This window comes from Myotis nattereri (genome assembly GCF_964212035.1).
Source record: "Myotis nattereri genome assembly, chromosome: 2".
Classification (NCBI taxonomy): domain Eukaryota; kingdom Metazoa; phylum Chordata; class Mammalia; order Chiroptera; family Vespertilionidae; genus Myotis; species Myotis nattereri.
Genome location: NC_138076.1, coordinates 126,937,202 through 126,956,071, shown reverse-complemented (window position 1 = coordinate 126,956,071; position 18,870 = coordinate 126,937,202). Strand labels below are relative to the sequence as shown.

At 40.2% G+C, this 18,870-nt stretch overlaps 2 protein-coding genes across 6 annotated transcripts in view; one reads left to right on the top strand and one right to left on the bottom strand.

Moving 5' to 3' along the window:
- The window catches only part of PLXNC1 (plexin C1), a 168,114-nt gene extending 157,178 nt beyond the window's left edge, over positions 1-10,936 (top strand). The window contains exons 24-31 of the mRNA XM_081083729.1: positions 860-914; positions 2,815-2,846; positions 2,939-3,046; positions 4,373-4,536; positions 6,800-6,947; positions 8,297-8,437; positions 8,531-8,605; positions 9,771-10,936. Of these exons, the coding sequence (XP_080939855.1) occupies positions 860-914; positions 2,815-2,846; positions 2,939-3,046; positions 4,373-4,536; positions 6,800-6,947; positions 8,297-8,437; positions 8,531-8,605; positions 9,771-9,875 (828 nt within the window). The 3' untranslated portion in view covers positions 9,876-10,936. The remainder of the gene's footprint in view (positions 1-859; positions 915-2,814; positions 2,847-2,938; positions 3,047-4,372; positions 4,537-6,799; positions 6,948-8,296; positions 8,438-8,530; positions 8,606-9,770) is intronic.
- Positions 1-18,870, bottom strand: part of CEP83 (centrosomal protein 83) — a 155,049-nt gene that overhangs the window by 9,311 nt on the left and 126,868 nt on the right. For 4 of the 5 annotated variants that reach the window (XM_081083730.1, XM_081083734.1, XM_081083732.1 and 1 more), the window contains 3 exons: positions 17,625-17,728; positions 15,540-15,729; positions 8,626-13,697 (listed from right to left, as the gene is read on the bottom strand). In XM_081083730.1, the coding sequence (XP_080939856.1) occupies positions 13,593-13,697; positions 15,540-15,729; positions 17,625-17,728 (399 nt within the window). In that variant the 3' untranslated portion in view covers positions 8,626-13,592. Of the gene's footprint in view, positions 1-8,127; positions 8,341-8,625; positions 13,698-15,539; positions 15,730-17,624; positions 17,729-18,870 lie in introns of those variants that run through there. The other variant, XM_081083733.1, reaches the window with a different exon arrangement.

Below are 18,870 nucleotides of genomic sequence, written 5' to 3'. Positions count from 1 at the left end.
CTCTTCTCTGAACTTGTGACATCATAGTTCTGTTTTATGCAGCTCTATGTGAATGAACTCACACTATGTATTCTTTGTGTTGGGCTTCTTTTGCTCAAGATCACTGTGAGGTCATCCCTGCGGCATGTGGCAGTGATTTGCTCACTTTCTTTAATATTTTTAATTTTTAGAATGTATTTATTGATTTGAGAGAGAAAGAAACATTGATTTATTGGTCCACTTACTTACGGTATGCATTCATTGGTTCATTCTTGTGTGCGTCCTGACTGCGTTCTGACCAACTCAGCCACCCAGCCAGGGCTAATTTGCTTATTTTCATTGTTTTATAATATTCTGTTGTACCCCAAAGTATTTATTCATTTTGTTGATGATATTTGGGTTGTTTCCAGTATGCAGCAATTACCAATAGTTTACTATCAGGATAGGTACTGATTTCTGCTGGGTGTATACCTAGGTGGGAAATTGCTCTATCAAGGGGTAGACACGGGCTTTATATGCCAGTTTGTGAAAACCTGGCTCAGCATTCATTAATACAGTAGGAACCCAACTTCTTCCCTCTCCCAGGCCAGCCGCCTCCTGTGGGTCCTGCGGCACCTGGGCTCCCCCTTCCGGCACCGGCCTCCCTCCCTCTCGCTGCCTTGTCTGTCTCCTTTCCAGGACTGGGAGCTCCTTGAGGACAGTGTCTTGCTCATCATTTAGCTCCATCTTCCGGCACAGTGCCCAGAACATAGGAATTCTTCATAAGTATTTGATTTACTAAGTGAGACTATAAAATCCAGCCAGCCCTCTAATTGCTGGGTGAAGTTGAGAAATACATTAAATTTTGAAAACTCATATATTTTTTTATCTCTGCTTTCAGATATCAAATGGATCCACTATAAAAGTCTTTAAGAAGATAGCAAATTTTACTTCAGGTAACCAACATAATGTCAATCTGTTGTTCTCACTCAGCCGTAGAGTATCAGACGTGTGGCCCAGAGGGGAGGCTGAGCTCTTGCCACTTAATTCCCTGGAAGCCGAGAACGGCCCTTTCTGTTTCTCGCCCTAAGAACGTGAGCCCTGCAAGGAGGACAGGACCCTGTAAACAGTGGTTAGCAGGACGCCCAGCCCTCACCTGGGCAGAGGCAGCCTTTGAAGTGTCCTGCCAGCTCCTCAGCAGGATGGCTGACGATAGCATTTGCAAAATTCCCAGAAAGTGGAGAAGAGGCAAACTAAAGGGGCAGCTTTTATGCAAGAGCCACTAGGCCACTCTCTAAACCAGCGGTTCTCAACCTGTGGGTTGCGACCCCTTTGGGGGTCGAACGGGGTCGCCTAGGACCATCAGAAAACACATATATAATTACATATTGTTATTGTGATTAATCACTATGCTTTAATTATGTTCAGTTTGTAACAATGAAAATACATCCTGCATATCAGATATTTACATCACGATTCATAACAGTAGCAAAATTACAGTTATGAAGTAGCAACGAAAATAATTTTATGGTTGGGGGTCACCACAACACAAGGAGCTGTATTAAAGGGTCGCGGCATGAGGAAGGTTGAGAACCACGGCTCTAAACTCTTTTCTGCCGCCTGCTAGCCTCGGGCAGAGAACACTGATGGTGCCTTGAGAAAGCCGCAGGGTCCAGTTCCAGCCGGTCAGTCAGTCCTCAGCCCTCAGGTGCTGGGCTGGCCTGCGGGCTGCTCTCACAGGTGGAGGTCCAGGAGCCTGCTGGGTGTAGCACTGGCCAGTTCACACAGGAAACGCGGGGCTCCCGGGGAAATGGACAGGACAGTTTGGTAGCCGTAGGACACCGCCCAGCATTCCCTGCGGCTGAGCGAGAGGAGCCTCTTGCACGGGCGGCCTCATTCTGGCTGCGGGGGCATCGGCGTGCTTGTGCTGCAGAGTGAAGGGCTGTGTCTCACACTCCAGATTGTGCCTTTTGCAGAGCTTGTTATTTGGGGATCTGCTTCCTTCCTCCTACCCAGTCCAGCTGAGAGCCATTATTTTAATCCCTCCGAACCCCTGCCCCTCTGCCCTTTCATCACCCCTCTGTCAACCCAGCCCTGAGGACCCAGCACCTACTTCCAGAGCCTGCAGCAGCTCAGCCAAGAGGCAACAGCAACACAGCCAGTCCCTCTAATCTTCGAAACAAAAAGCCAACCCTTCTTTCCCTCCATTTACCACCCCTTAAAGCCTCATTTCTTACAAGATTGCCCTCTCCTGCTTGCTCTGTGAGCTCCACTAACTGCCCTTCTTTCAGATCCTAGAAAGGGTCAAGTTCCTTCTCACCTTACAACCTTTGCACCTGTCCCTCTTCTTCCATTTGCCTGACTAACTCTATCCGTACATTTAGGTTCAGCTCCATATCGGTTCCCTTCCTCAGGGAAACCTCCCAGACTAGGTCAGGCCCTTGTTATATACTTTCTTGGCATATAATTCTTCTTCACAATCTTTATCACAATTGTAATTAAATAATTGTGTAATTAGTACATGAAATTCTCTCCTTGGCTAGGATGTAAATTCCATTAGGGTGGGAACTCGATCTGTCTTATTCACTGCCAGGTGCCTTGTAGCCCCTGGGTGTAGTTGAGAATGATCAGCAAGTGATCTTGGCCAGTTTCCACTCTTCCAGGGACAGGGAACCTGCTTCCGCTCCAGTCCCAGGCCCAATCTGTTCTGAAGGTCCTAAGACACAGCAAGGGGGAAATGTAGCTATGACGAGCTCAAGTACACTCTGCATAGCGCAAACGGGGCATTTTATGAGAAGGCCAGTGAGCCCGAGGTTCTGGTGTTAACCGGGCTGTTTTCTCTCCCTCGGCGTTCAGATGTGGAATACTCGGATGACCACTGCCATTTGGTGAGTTTCACCTCTGTGCTCCCTGCTGAATCCAATGCTTTCACAGCAAGACTGGTCTCTTTGGGTGATGCTTCTGCTCTGTCTCCCTTTAGATTTTACCAGATTCGGAAGCATTCCAAGACGTGCAAGGAAAGAGACATCGAGGGAAGCACAAGTTCAAAGTAAAAGAAATGTATCTGACAAAGCTGCTGTCGACCAAGGTACATGCACTGCCAGGGAGCACATTTTCCTGCCACCTGGGGGTGTATAATATGTTTGATTTAATTTCCACTGAAGTGTGAAAAAGTTACAAATCTCTGGTGCCTTCTAGCAACGCAAAATGCAAGTTTAAATTGTAAACACTTCCTACCCCCTTCTTCTTTTTTATAAACTGCAAAGATAACAGCATTTTACAAATTTCTCCTGTACCATCTTCAATCAGGGATTTAATATTGTTCCCAGTCCCTTTAGCCACAGTTCACTATTGTTTTTTAGGTTGACAGCATAATTACTCCTTTTTGTTTGTTATTAGGGATGAGCAATAAAACTCCCTCTTTGAATTGCAAATAAAATGAAGGGGTGGGAGAGTCAGTGAATACAGGCCCAGTAAATCTTACCAATTATTTTTCCTTTTAAAATTAAGAATTCTGTTCACATATAAAAGTGTTACTTGTAAACATAAGTAGAATACCAAATTTGGAGCAAATTTTACTTTATCTGGCTTTTAGTGGGATTAACAGAAGTCTGGGGTGATCCCTTTTTTTCTGAAATGACTGGCAGCATATATGCCATTGTTACCCACACCTGGCCCTGTCTCCTGCTGGGGCTGAGAGGGCTTCTTTAATGGGTAGAGAACAGCCAGCGCCTCTTTATTTCATCTGCCCCACAGAGCTCTGCCTATTGGTTTTTTGTTTTTTTTAAAATATGTATTTTATTGACTTTTTACAGAGCGGAATAGAGAGTTAGAAACATTGATGAGAGAGAAACATCGATCAGCTGCCTCCTGCACACTCCCCACTGGGGATGTGCCCGCAACCAAGGTACATGCCCTTGACTGGAATCGAACCTGGGACCCTTCAGTCCGCAGGCCGACGCTCTGTCCACTGAGCCAAACCGGTTAAAGCTGCCTATTGGGTTTTTATAAAACACTCAGATGCTTTGGAAAGCACACAATGAAGCTCCATGATAGAACTATATGCAACAGGAAAGATTCTGGGAACAGAGCAACTTGAGTGTTTCCAGGCTGAGCGTAACTAATAAAAGCCAGACCTCCGTGGCTTCTTGGTTTATGTACACAGCCCTACAACGGGCATTTCTACTGCTAGATGTTTCCAGTATCCTTCCTCCCGACTAAACAATACTGTTATCAGCAAGAGGCTTCCAAACCAAATCTAAACCGGCGCGGACTGCGCGTGCTGGCCTCGTCGGCTTCTCTTCAGCCTGTTTGCACATCAGTTTCTCGGAGCTTGGATTTCATTTTCCACCATGTTTGCAGAACCACTACCCTGTTTGTTTTACCTCCTAAGCCGACGTTCTGTATCTTTTAGGTGGCAATCCACTCTGTGCTTGAAAAACTTTTTAGAAGCATCTGGAGTTTACCTAACAGCAGAGCCCCGTTTGCTATAAAGTACTTTTTTGACTTTTTGGACGCCCAGGCTGAAAACAAGAAAATCACTGATCCCGATGTCGTACATATTTGGAAAACAAACAGGTGGGAACAGATATCAGTTGATTGCTGACTGTGCAAGCGCCGGGGCAGGATCTGACGGAGAGGGGGCGTGGTGGCCCAGAGGACCCGGGAGCCTGCAGCAGAGCCTCGGCTTGGTAGGCTGTCACGGCCAAGCAGTTTCTTGCTGTGACTATTTTAAACAATAAACAAAAACATTCCTATATAGAGCCTCCTATTCTTCAGGATAAAATAAACAAACTCTATTATCTTTAATGCATGAAAAGAGCCTTTGTTTGGAATGTTAAAACAAGTTTAGCTTGACCGGCAAAAGATGAAAAAATATTTTGTGGTTTTATCATACAGTTTTCCATTAGAGAACTCTTATTTATCCCTCAGAGAATTCATCATTTTGCAATTTCCAAGCTGTCTGTCTATACTCCAATTCTATAGAGAAATTTCTGCTTTTATTTAATCAAATGCAGTACTCAGATACCATGAGACTTAGCCAAAGGATTGTGTTTTATTTTGTTTTTTTAGCATTTTACCTTAAGCTAAGGCAAGGCATCCAGATTTATTCTACATTTCTCCTCGGTAGAGAACTATAGCTCATCGCTTCTATTTGAAATACTCTGCACATGGTTGCAATGTGACCCAGCTCCTCTGGGCAGGTCAAGGTATTAAGGTTCACCAGGCCATTTAAAATGAGTACGAAAAGCTGAGGTTCCAGAATTCAGATCTTTTCCCATTTAATCTGGGTCTATCCCAACCCTACTCTGGCTCCTTCCCTTCCTGTGTTCCAGCCTTACTCCCAGGCCCTGCTACTCCCACACGAGGCCTGGGTGCTGCTGGCTAGCATTTCCCTGGGAAGATTGTGGCACTGAGCAGGGGTGGTCTTGTTGTATCGTAAATCAGCAAGCTAGATACAAGGCACCTTAACAAGCCAATTAGTTAGGAGTCTTTATTACATGTGGGCTCAGAGCAGAATCTCTCTGTCAAATTCTGAGCAAACAAAGGAAGCATTCTCTTTTTATATCTTTTCAGGTCTTTGTGTATATTACTTTTGCAGATAACTTGTAACCTTGAGTACATATCATATCTAACAAAACACCTGGCATGAGAAAATTATCAGTATCAGCGTGTCAGCCCCTTACATTAGATGGCTAGCTTGCAAGGTCAGACCGTTAAGTTTATCTTTTCTATTCTTTATGCTAAAAAACAAAGTTATTTTACAGAATAAGAGACCATCTAAAAATGACAGAGTTGACTTACAGAACAAGGGACTATCTAAAAATAGCAGAGAATTTCAAACAGCAGTTTCAAACAGCAGTTTTACAAAATAGAGATTACTGTGCTTCAGTCTCAGGACAGTAAAGCTATCAAGAGGCCCAGTAGCCATATCCCAGAGGTAACTAGCTAGGCCAGAGCTGCGAAGTAGACAATGAAAGAAGTTTGAATGTTCCCCAAGTTCATATTATTTGAGTGCCTTCTATGCACCAACAACTGTTAGGTGCTGGAGATATAGAAATGAAGTAAACAGACAGAAGTCCATGTTCTCACAGAGCTTGCATGCTAATAGGTAGAGACAGACAATAAATCAAATAGGTAAGCTGCAGTATATTAGAAGGTGATTGGTACAGCAAAGTGGGAAAGAGGACAGAGAGTGACAGGAGGGGGAGGGGGAGGGGAGGTCAGGAGCCCCACAGAGATGATGACATGTGAGCCAGGCCTTTAAAGAAGCGAGGGCATAAACCATGAGACTCTCTGGGACAAAACAGTTTCAGGAAGACAGACAACAAAAGGCAAAGTCCTCAGGCACAGGCTGGCCTGGTGCGCATGAAGAGCAGTGAGGAGGCCAGTGGGTGAGAATGAGTGAGAGGAGCAGGAGGTGAGGGTCCAGGCTTTTATCTGGAGGAGGATGGAGAGGGCCATGAGCTGATTAAGAGAGAGAATTAGCGTCAGGAGCCAGGAGGTGATAAGGGGGTGAGAGGAGATGGGGCTTAGGCCAGGGTGCAGCACTGTGGGTAGAAGGTCAGTTCTGGAGATCCGCTGAGATGTTCTCCTTGGCCCTCCCATCTGACATACATACCTAGGGCTGTCTGGAGAAAATGTGTCTTGTCAATATCACCCCAGACTCTTCTGCCAGCCCTCCCTCAGGAGCTCTGTCAGTTTAGCCCTTGCTTGTTCTCAGCAAAGCAGACTTGCATCCTTCAATAACAGGGACAAACCCGCCCCTCTACAAACTGGGGAACAGAGTAACCCTGTCATAGGGATGGCAGTTTTTGAAAAGAAATCTCTCTCGGAACAGCCTTCCTCTTCGCTTTTGGGTCAACATCCTGAAGAACCCCCAGTTCGTCTTTGACATTAAGAAGACGCCACACATAGATGGCTGTCTGTCAGTGATCGCCCAGGCATTCATGGACGCGTTTTCTCTCACGGAGCAGCAACTCGGGAAGGTGAGGCCCAGCTTTAGTATGCCTTGTATGTACTCCCATGAGTCTGAAGCACTCTTTCTTGAAAATATTCAAATAATAAAGAATTGGTCTAAATTACACCAGCTAAAAAGAAATAGTCAACAATGTCACTGAAAATTTCTTTAAAATCTCTCATTTATTTCCATCTTAATCTAGTTTTTCTAAGTGAAAATCAAAATAGTTTATTATCCCAACCCTATTGCAGAACTCTTTACGACAAAGTATAAAACATTCTGCAGACACTAATAAGCTATAAATCCAAAGTATGAAACTACTGAAATTGGCCCATATTAATTCCATCTGAATGTACCTAAAAAGAATCTACTTGAATATAACAAATTGTGTGTGGGGAAGAAAACCTTACCCAAGATCTCTAACATCATCAGTTTGTCTGTTTATTGTCAAAACATCAATATTGTTTTTACAATGGTTTTCTTTGCTGAGCAAAAGCCCTAAGAAAGCAAAGAAAGATAAAAATACTGAGCAAACTTTGAAAGCGATGTTTTGGTCCCATTCAAGCACCCAGCATATTAAACTGAGCGGGTCCTGTACCTGATGGATTTGAGAAAATCTTTAGAGCTGAGCAGTGGGTCTCGGGTAGAAGGCCTTTAAGAGACGATACATTTTTAAATGTGCTGGGGCATTGGCCCTGTTCGTAACTCATCTATCTTCCTTGAGTAGAATTTTTTAAAATTTTGTGAAAAATAATGACTTTTAAAATAAAATCGCTTATTTTTTAACATTACCAGTTGTAATTACATAAAAACACTCAAATTGCCAAGGAACTTTTGCAAAATCAGATATCAGATCCACCAATTCTAATGACCGCTTGCTTCCCTGAGGACACTGATCTATTAAAATAAACAGGACAAGCAGAAAAAAATCCACCACTGCCAGCTACTTACCACTTTCATGGTTATATAAAGGGCTCAATCAGACCTACAATCAGATCTTTTATAAATGCCAAAATTCCCTGGTGGGTGAGGAGGAGAGCAAATGTTTTAATTCAGGCTTTTTACAGCCATTAGTAATGAAGTATGATTGAAATAAGTTCCATTGTTACAGTAACTCAAATCATGCAAAAATAATAATTTTAGTTCCTTTATGAAAGGAAGGCAGAATATATTAGCATTTAATCTGCCTGAAAATAATAGTGACTCACCAGAGCTATCTGGATGGCAGTCAGTCATTCAGCAGCGCTGAGGAGGGCCTGTGCAGGGACCCGTGGCCAGGCAGGAACAGTGTGGGGGGTCAGCTGCGTTACTGCCATATATTCCCCATGGTTTTCACTCTTGGGGTGATCACTGTTTTCTTCGTCTTTTTTTTTTTAGGAAGCACCAACTAATAAACTTCTCTATGCCAAGGATATTCCAACCTACAAAGAGGAAGTAAAATCTTATTACAAAGCAATCAGGGATTTGCCTCCATTGTCACCTTCAGAAATGGAAGAATTCTTAACTCAGGAATCTAAGGTATTGTTGGAAAGTAGAATTAAAACATTTGGTTACTTTTTTTTTTTTTTTAAGTCATATCAGAATCTCTCAACAAGCCTTTCTTTCTTTAAGAAACATGAAAATGAATTTAATGAAGAAGTGGCCTTGACAGAAATCTACAAATACATCGTAAAATATTTTGATGAGGTAAGATTTTAAATGACATTTTAAAATATTGATCTGAATCAGTCCCCAGGATTTGGTTCTGAAGCCTTCGACAGGTCTCAGGACAGCTCTGGCAACCCAAATGGCAAAAACGGGAGGCCAGGGGGCCTGTCGGATGGGGGATCCTGGCTCCTCGCCAGACCCTGCACATGGCTGCTGCCCCGTAGCTTTATGGCCCACCTTCGGACCAGCCTGAACTTACATGAGTTTATGGGGCCTACAGCCACATTGACTCAAGTTAACATTAACTCTGATGAGTAAGTAGTGGTCCTATTAAACGGGGCCAGCTTATGCTTGATTGTAAACTGCTAAAATGAAAGCTAAGCTTGTCAAATCGCCTAAATTCTGTATTTAATGGTTAAATGGAAGTATGATATTTTCTAACTTAAGTAGCTATTTCAATAAACCATTATCCTTAATTCTCCTTAATCTGAAAATATTTTTTTTTTTTTGGGAATTCACACAGTCATCAGATGTGTTGTTTCCAAATATATGTTAATTCCCCCTTCCCTGATTCCCCCCACTCAGTCATGCTGGGACAGGCTATCCATGTCAATGGTGAGAATAGCTCACCAAGTCCATTTGCTACTTGAAGATCAAGTGAAGAGCTAAGGTAGGGTAGAGGCAATGAGTTCCTTAAACATGATAAGCATCCCTCTTTCCAGGGGCCAGGGGTTAGAAGGGAAGCCCTGGGGAGGGGCGGGAGGGGAGAGAATGGGAGAGGGACTAGATGGCCCAGGATGGGAGGGGAGGGAAGGGAAAGAGTCATCTCTAACCAGGATGCCCCTGCCTGCTGCATTTAAGAAGAAATACTTGCCTGCATGTTGGCTGCCCAGAAATGCTTGCTGTGCTTGGAATGGCTGTGACATAATGCATAAAACAGGGCCTTGGAGGTCTGGCCCCATATTTGTAAGCAAACAGTTGGTATTTCTTTCCAGTTTCTATTTTAAGCCAAAGTATTGTTGATCCTGTGATAATGACTTAGCAAAACAACTTGCAAAGTGAGTATGTAAATGATCGAAGAAAATGTGGGCATCTGCTTCATACAGATTTTACCACTCAGCATCAGGAATGCACAAAGAAAAAGAAACCAGAATTGTAATGATAAAACCACAATATCTAAAATAACTGTTCTAATTGTCAACAGATTCTAAATAAACTAGAAAGAGAACGAGGGCTGGAAGAAGCTCAGAAACAACTCTTGCATGTAAAAGTCTTATTTGATGAAAAGAAGAAATGCAAGTGGATGTGAGCACTGGCTTAATCTGGCAAAGTTCTTCAGACGACCTGGGAGCAAAATGGCTGCTTGAGCTACTCTGTGTCGTTAATTTTTTAAGTTTGCACATAGGTTCCACTCTGAGCACTGTCCGTAAGAGACCAAGGCACATGCACAGCTTTTAGAAAGCATACCAACTATTGTGCCTGTGTGTGTACAGGGAACCCTTCTGTAAATAGAGCTGAAGTGGTTGTTGCAAACAGCCTCCTTGTTTACAGAGAATACGGGGCCAGTAAGCAAGTGTCAGTATTGTAACTACAGTCTCCACTTAAGCACAATGATACAAGTGGTTTTGTTTGAAAACTAGTTATGTACCACTTGTGACTACACTGCAGCTCTGCAGAAAAGGGACGCTGCCAGTGACCGAAACAGAGTGTGAAAGGAGTACATTGGAAACAAGGTGGAGGTGTTAGGGCAACCTGGAAGGTTCGCAGCATTGAAACTTTCCCCGGTAGTTCTTGGAAAAGCTGGCTGCAGAATTTGGTAGTGTGTACACTTAGCATTTGTGAGTATGTGTGTGCGTGTGTGTTTTTAAACCAAAAACTAACAGTGTTGCAACATTGTTGAAAGGGCTGTGTTTTTCAGTGATCACTCCATCCACCTCGCCTCCATTTCACTAAGGGACTCTAACGCAAGGAGCAACAGGCTTCATGGAAATGCAACAGCATTTTACCCAGACACTTTGTCTCACTTTATTTTTTGCAAACTAAATGTATTTGATGGTGGACATGTTGGATGTTTAAGAAAAATCATTAGTTAACTTCGATCAGATCTGTGGAAGAGTAACTCACTCCCCTAATCCTACAGTTCCATCCTAGTGTCTCCTTGCTTTAGAGTTCTAGTGAACCCTGTGGTTATAAATACTTGTGTGTGATTCAAAAAAAAAGAAAAGATACATTTTACATTTCATGAAATTGCTGTTCACACTGGAGTATTATATATGAATATACATATATTTGAGGCCCAAGGCCTGAAAAATATTAGTATAAAACTTGGTATCTTAGTCTTACTATGTACTTTTTGAAAGTATTCCTCACAAGAGAAAGAATTAAAAATACTCATTTTATCCATGCCTTTCATTTTAAAGAATTCCTATCCAGTTTACACTGTAGTCTTTTATTGATGATTTCTATTCCTGAATTTTTGCTGCTTACGACCACTTTTAATACCACTGTGTTTTCCTCCTAGTAAGTCAGAAGGAAAGTGTAATTGGCAACTCTCAGACTTTCCTTGGGGCACCTTCTACCCTTGGTGCTCCACTTCCCAGACTGAGGAAAGACATTTTTTCACTTAGCAAATACAACATTGATCACACATTCCTTAAAATCGCTTGCCAACACTGTATGGGATATCAGGATTAACTGTGAATTTGTCTGAGATAAATGCAATTTATCTTGCTCCTCAATATCTGGTAAAGAGTCAGAGGTGACAACTCAAAACTGGTCAGAGAAAATGAGCAGTTATTGCCCTGACAGGTACCTTCCCAATCCCGTCGCTTTTCACCATTGTCTGTTCAATGGACACACCTCAAAAAACTACCAAATAGGTTACTTACAAGTATTAAGGTGAGAGGTCTGGCCCCTATCTAAGGCTGCTACAGTCTTGATGTGAAAGCGTCTGTAAGAGAACAGTAGCAGGAGAGTTGAGAGCCAACGGTAGGAGAGTTGCCCAAAAGACTTCCCCTTCTTTAGGGTACAGAAATGCTAAGGAAACTCAAAGGAACAGCGACAGCTTTCTCTGAATACTTAGTGAAAGCTCCATGAGGATGTCCCTGTCCAGCTCTGTGGTGCGAGTCCTGTGTGGAGACTCACCTCCGCTTCCAGGAACTGCTGCTGGGAACTTTGGGCAAGTCACTTACCTCTTTGTGCCTCAATTTCTGTATAATATTTCTATCCTACCTCACTGAGGTGGCGTGAAGATTCACTAATATATGTAGCGTGTTTGTCAATCCTCCAGTGAAAAGCACTATCTAGATCACATTTTTGGGTCCCATTAGCCAAATGCAGTAAATGGCCAAATTAGACATGTGCTGGAGACAATCAGTCACTGGATCTACATTAAACAGCAACAGAGAAACAAACTGCAAACAATTTATATTTTTAAGTTTCTTTGACTATTTTTTTGGTGCAAAACCATTTATAAACTTTTTTTTCCCTAACACTAGTGTCTACAGCAGCACTTAAAAATTGTTACCTTTTCCGTAATAGGGATTTAGAGTCTATTTCTTATTGTATACCTGATTGAAGCTGTTCTTGGAGATGAATGTTTTAAATGTCTATATCCAAAAATAAACATTTTGATGTAAATATGGACTGTTCTTGTCTTTTTTCCTTCAAGTTTGCTAGTTATAATAGATTTTTAAAATTATTATGCAAAGTGGATCCAGGGAAATCATTTACTTTTCAGGAACAAGATGTCACCATATACTCTATGTGAATAAGTAGCTGTAGTATGTAGTAAGTAAATCTCATTTCTTCTAAATGATGCTAAAGGCTGCTCAATTACATTGCTGGCCTCCACTATCAACTTAAAACTCTTGATCATGAAGCCTTCTGGGTAATGGGCATTTCACTTGGTTTGGCAGACTTGAGTTTTACCTTGTTGATGTAAAGTTATTCCAGCAGAATTCCTTTAAAGGATGGTGTTACATTAAAAAGCAAATGATGGCATACTTAGGGATGCACAGAAATAAAACATTTATAATAATTTGGTTAGATCCAGCACAGTGGGAGGTGAAGTTAAATACCAATGATACCTCTAAAGCAGTGGTTCTCAACCTTCCTAATGCTGCGACCCTTTAATACAGTTCCTCATGTTGTGGTGACCCCCAACCATAAAATTATTTTCGTTGCTACTTCAAAACTGTAATTTTGCTACTGTTATGAATCGTAATGTAAACATCTGATATGCTATATGCTTTTTCCGATGGTTGCGACTCACAGGTTGAGAACCGCTGCCTAAAGGGACTCCACTAGGGTCAAGTTTTACAATGAATGGCCCTTGTTTTATAAAGCCACAGTATTTAATTATTTGAACCTTATTATTTTCTATTAATTCTATCTCAGAAGTCAAAATCAATATGATCTATATTGCTAAATACACACTGTATGGTTGAAAAAAAAATCCAACAAAAGACAATACAGCTAGATAGAAAAAAATATTTATTAAGCTCTTTAATAAATTATGTGCACACAGATTTTAGAAAAGGTAGTGTTTTATATTTAGATATCTTTAAGTTGTATTATTTACGCTGACTTTAAAACTATCATCTTTTTTCAAGAACTAGAGGTTTATAACTCGTATATAGTAAACCAGAAAATGTTTACTGACCCTGTTATTGCCAAACATCTCAAAGATGAGGAAGAAGAAATTCAACATGGGCATATTTTAGGCAACATGCCCCCAAAATTCAACAAAGTAAAATTAATAAAATGTTTTAAAAATTTGATTCTTCAATACCATTCTCAAAAGATTTTCGATACTCTAAATATCTCTAAAGCTGTTTTAATGTTTCACTTGTCTTTAGTATAACCCTAAAATCCCGACTTACATGCACTACAGCATGTAGCTGGTACCTTTTCTTGAGGCAAATTCAAGGGTTTTGGCAAACAGTAATAAAATATCTAAATGCCACATATGTTAAAACTTCAAGCTTTATTGGGTCACTGATTTCATCCCTTTCCTCCAAAAACATCATTCCCCAGGTGATCCAAGTTCCTCTAGTTGTTTTCTTTGTGTTGTTTCTAGTTCTTCTAGTCTTTTACGAAGTAGAGAGAGTTCCCTTTGATGTTGTTCCTCCTTAAAAGCACAGAAAAAAAGAAAAAATACAGAAAAGACTCAGAAAAAGAGACTTAGAAAAACTGGTGGAAAACTAACTTGGGCAGCAGCCTCAGTCCTCTTTTGTTCAGGCCTGCACATATGACAGAGCAAGGATGGCCATTTTAGCCTTCTAAGAGCACAGCAGCATGGGCCAGACTATTGACTAGTCTGACCAGGATCTCTCCTGCCTCAAGCTCTGGCTGTAAAGCAAAAGCCCAAATCTGTCCTTCTCTAGGTATAAAATTCGCCAGGGCGTAATTAGAAAATACTCATGCAGGGTCTAGATGTACTTATACGACAACTTTCTAATAAGACTGGACTTTAATAGCAATCTATACCAATAATAGAGGAATATGCAAATTGGTCGGGACGCCGTCATGTAACAACCAATAAGCACGGGGGCAGGGCCGCAGTGGAGAGCTCTCAGCATGCCTGCACTGAGAGTAGGGGAGAGCAGATAGGCAGTTAGGGGGATCAGGCCAGGAGCTGCACGAATTTCATGTACCAGGTCTCTAGTCCTATATAATAAAAGGCTAATATGCCAATTGTCCCCTCGACCAGGAGTTTCACTGGGAGTTCAACTGGGTGGGCTGGCCTGCCAACCTCCTGCATCCCCTCCCCCCTGCCAGCCCGGCCTGATGGGGCCTGATCAGGGCGGGCCAGCCATGATGAATTCATGTACTGGGCTTCTAGTTTATTATAAACAAAGCTCTTGGTCTGAGATTCAATTCTGTAACTAACACTTTATAGCATTATAAAATGTAATTACTTATTAATTCATCTTCTGAAAATCATCCAAATAATTTGATAACTTCAGTATCTCGAGGGCCTAGTACAGTGTGAATTAGCCCAGGTTTTGGAATAGTGACATAACTCTGTCAGTTATTAGCTATGACCTTAGGAAAGGCATTTCACCTTTCTGACTCAGTTTTCTCATCTGTAAACTGGAAATAATAATACCTTTCCTCAAAGCATTTTTCATAAGGATTACATAAAATACTGTATGGAAAATGCATAGTGCAGTGCATTAGTAAATGCTCAGTAGCAGTTAGTGTTATTACTCAAACATTCATCAATCAACTTCCTTTTTTTTTATCCTCACCCAAGGATATATTTATTGATTTTCAAGAGAGAGAAAGAGGGGGGGGGGGGGAGGGGGAGTGAGAGTAGAGACAGAGACATAGCGAAACATCAACGTGAGAGAGAAACATTGATCAGTTGCCTCCTTCATGCACCTGACCAGGATCGAACCTGCAGCCTAGGTATGTGCCCTGACCGGAATTGAATCCACAACTTTTTGGTGTACGGGACAATGCTCCAACCAGCTGAGCCACCCGGCCAGGGCAGGTCCTTCTTTTAAATTGCTTAATAGGCCCTACTAGATTTGGCTCAGTAGATAGAGCGTCGGCATGTGGACTGAAGGGCTCTGGGTTCGATTCTGGTCAAGGGCACGTACTTCGGTTGTAGGCTCCTCCCTGGCCCTGTCCTGGTCAGGGTGCTGCAGGAGGCAAACAATCAATGTGTTTTTCTCACATCAATATTTCTATATCTTCCCCTCTCTCTCCCACTCTCTCTATAAATCAATGGAAAAATATCCTTGGGTGAGAATTTTGAAAAAATAAAATATAAATAAAAAATATATTTCTTAATAGGAGATTTTACTCTTAGCACTATCACTAGAGGATAAAATAGATTAATACCCACTTTGCTTCTCAGGATATTTCTGTTAACGAAAGATTTGAGTTCTTAACTCTGTATATAAACTGGTAAAAATGTACAGAAACATTTGCCTAAACTTCTCCCTAAAATAAATGCTCATACCTGCATATGAGGAGGAAAGGCTAGCTCCATGCCTGGAATTATGGTTGATGACTGCAAGCTAACAGGATTGATGGATGCTGTTGGAGGTATGTTAGGAACCAAAATTAAACTTCGAAATTCATTATGTCTTCTCTGTAAATCCTTTAGTCTTTTTTGAAGCCTTGTATATTCTTCAAATGGAACATTTTGCCTTGAAGAGAAAAAAAAGTGTCCGTTCTTTAATACAGAAGTTTAAATAGGAAGAGAAGGATTTCTAAATTACAAGGTTTATCTGTATTTAATAGATAGGCTGTCCCCAAAAAATGTATACACACTTTAACGCTGATAACTCATTTAATTTTCACTCGAAGGTTTAACTGATTTGTAATAATGGGTGAAGCTAGACTAAGCTTTGAACAAAGAAAATTTATCCTAAAGTGCCACTAGACTTTTTTTAAAGGGGATACATAAAAGATAATGTTTACGGTACAAAACTGGAAACAGTCAATAAAATTGAGGGTGCACAAATACCAAATGAAATGATCTTAGTGTTTGCAATTCCATTGTTTCATGTTATCAGCAGTGCCTGGACCAGAACAGTCATCAGTTTGAAAACAGGCATTGTCAAAAAAAATTTTTTCATTTCTGTAGATTCTTTTAAATTTTGAAAATGAACTTTTGAAATGTTAAACACTCACTTCATAATCATTCAAAGTGTGTATACATATTTTTGGGACACCCAGTATATAAAATTCTATCAAGAAAGATAAACAGATATGAAGGACGTATTATTGTTACGATAGCATTGAAGGCTATCAGCTCATTTTAAAGTTTTATTTGCCAATTAATAAAAAACTCTTGATACTTTTATTTTCATTTCTACTCCACTCCCCAAGCCCATGAATCCTGAAACTAAAAGGAAACAACTTAAGCCCAAAGGATGCCTTATTTAACAGAAGGAATCAAACAGAAATACAAAAAAACACTAGCTTGAATCTTATGAAATTGCCATTTTTGAGGTGAACTATGGTCAAATATAGGGAATTTCATATTGTTCAAGCTAATTTTTAAAAATATAGCTAGTGACATAAGCGAAGTCCCAACTTTAGGGGAAAATGACATGAATAAAAAATAGCTTTTCAGCCCTTTGCAAATCTTTTTGGACATGAGTTTTCTGACCATCAGTCACATCAGTAGTCAAATAAAGTTTCAAAATCACTCAAAGTTCTAGATAGCCTGTGCCACAGCTGCCTAATCCAGAATTGATCAAATTTCCAAGTTAATGGTTATGAGAGGTAGTAAGTTGAATTTTGTTTTAGAATGAATTTGGTGGCATCTTACTTTGGAACAGAGTATTATAAAGTTGGCATTCATTCCAGTCTAGCAACCTCTTGGTTTTTATAAAAATAATAAAAAAAAAAACTGTTCACATTTTGGTTATACCCAAGAAGACCAGGGCACATTATAAAACATCACTGCTTGATATCATAGGCAATTTCCATTACAGAAAAGTCTGGTACTGTCTGAAAGCTGAAGGCTACCATTAATTAGCTGAATTTGCAGGGTTTTTTTATTAACTTGAATCAACTGAGTCATACAATGCCTCTACCACTTCACATAGTAAATCTTTTCTGCTCAAAGATGTTATTGTGCAAATTACTAGCTGTGCTTCGATGTAAATGAAAAACCACAAGTCATAGCCCAGTAATAGTTTACCACACCAATCAAAAACTGATCTCTGATCCAAATTGTGGCCACAATTTTATACTATGCAATCACTACCACTGTCCTGTCACAACAGCAAGAACTCACACCGCCCCTGGCTGCCAAAGCCAGTGACCGGCCTTTCCTTCCAGTCCCAACCATAACACACACACTGGCATGTATGTGTTAGATACCTTTTGGTTTGAAGGAACATTTATTCTGGGGGGGGGGGGGGGGGGGGGAGGAGAAGAAGAACAATAAATTAGGAGTATAATGAATAGTTTTAGAATTCTTTTAAATGTATATTTTAAAAGAAAACAAAGTGCATTATGCCCAGAAACCAAGTTCTATAATATCAAAATAACCACATGGGGTATATATACATACATATAAACACATTACCTATTTAACACCTGATTTTCTGTTTCCAATTCTTCTCTCTTTGCCTCCAAGACTTCTACTTTCTCGTGTAGTCTCTTTAATTTGTTTTCATGAAGAGATTTTCTCTATAAAGAAACAAGATGAGCAAGTGTGTAAATACATGGTTTCTTTCCTATTTGAACAAAACTATATAACAGTGAATATTTTACTCACCAAAACAATTTTATTTAGAGATGAGTATTTTTAGTCACTACTAGGAACCAAGATTAGCAGACATGAATCTTATTGAAAATTGCAAAGATAATAAACCACAGGTCTATCTCATATTCTCAGTGTGACAAACAGAACTATTATGAATGCTAAACAAGAAAACTGGTATCAATAACTAAATTGCTGCAAATAAAAAAAATCTAAAAACAAATTAAGTCAAACTTTACTAACAAGTTTGCCTGGTACCTGATAAGGAATCATGAGCTCTTGGTTTTTACAGAAGATATCATGTATTTAAAAAAAAGAAAAAAGAAAAAAAAGCTAACCAAAATTTAAAGTTAAAAAATGTTTGCAATTTATAAATTGCTACCAAAACGGTAAATTAAAGGATCAGAAAGCTAACATAGATTATGAGTGGATTTCAGTATAAAACATATCTTTCTAAATACTAAAAAAATAAAATAAAAAACTTTACAAAGGGAAATTTTTCTAATAATATGGAAAAACCGATATATAATGCAAAAGTAGTATATGAAAACAAGTACAATTATTTTCAGTTTTATAAAACAGGGTTGTTGTTTTGTTTTTGTTTTTCAGAAAAACACTTATAAATGTTCCATACTCTTTAGTAGTTACAGAACATTAGGTATTTGTTTTCTTACCTTTTTCCCCCCAGTATAACAGACTTCCAGAAAAATGCATAGAACATAAATTGTAAGGCAAAATGTCAAACCGCAAAGCAAATGTTGGTGTTATTACACCTCACAAATCAACAACACTGCTACAACAGAAGTGCCCTCCCTTCCTCCTGTCAATCTCTATCCACTCTGTCCTCTGAAGAGGTAACCTAATTCACTTCCAAAGCTGTAGTTAAGGTTTTGCCTGTTTTTGAACCTCACATGAATGGAATCATAGTGTACATTCTCTTACAAATGGCTTTTTTCTTTCACTCAATATTGTGAAAATTATTCATGCTATTGCTTACAGGTACAGTTCATTCATTGCTGCATCCTGTATTCTACTAATGAATATTACATAGTTGTTGTTTTTTTAAATA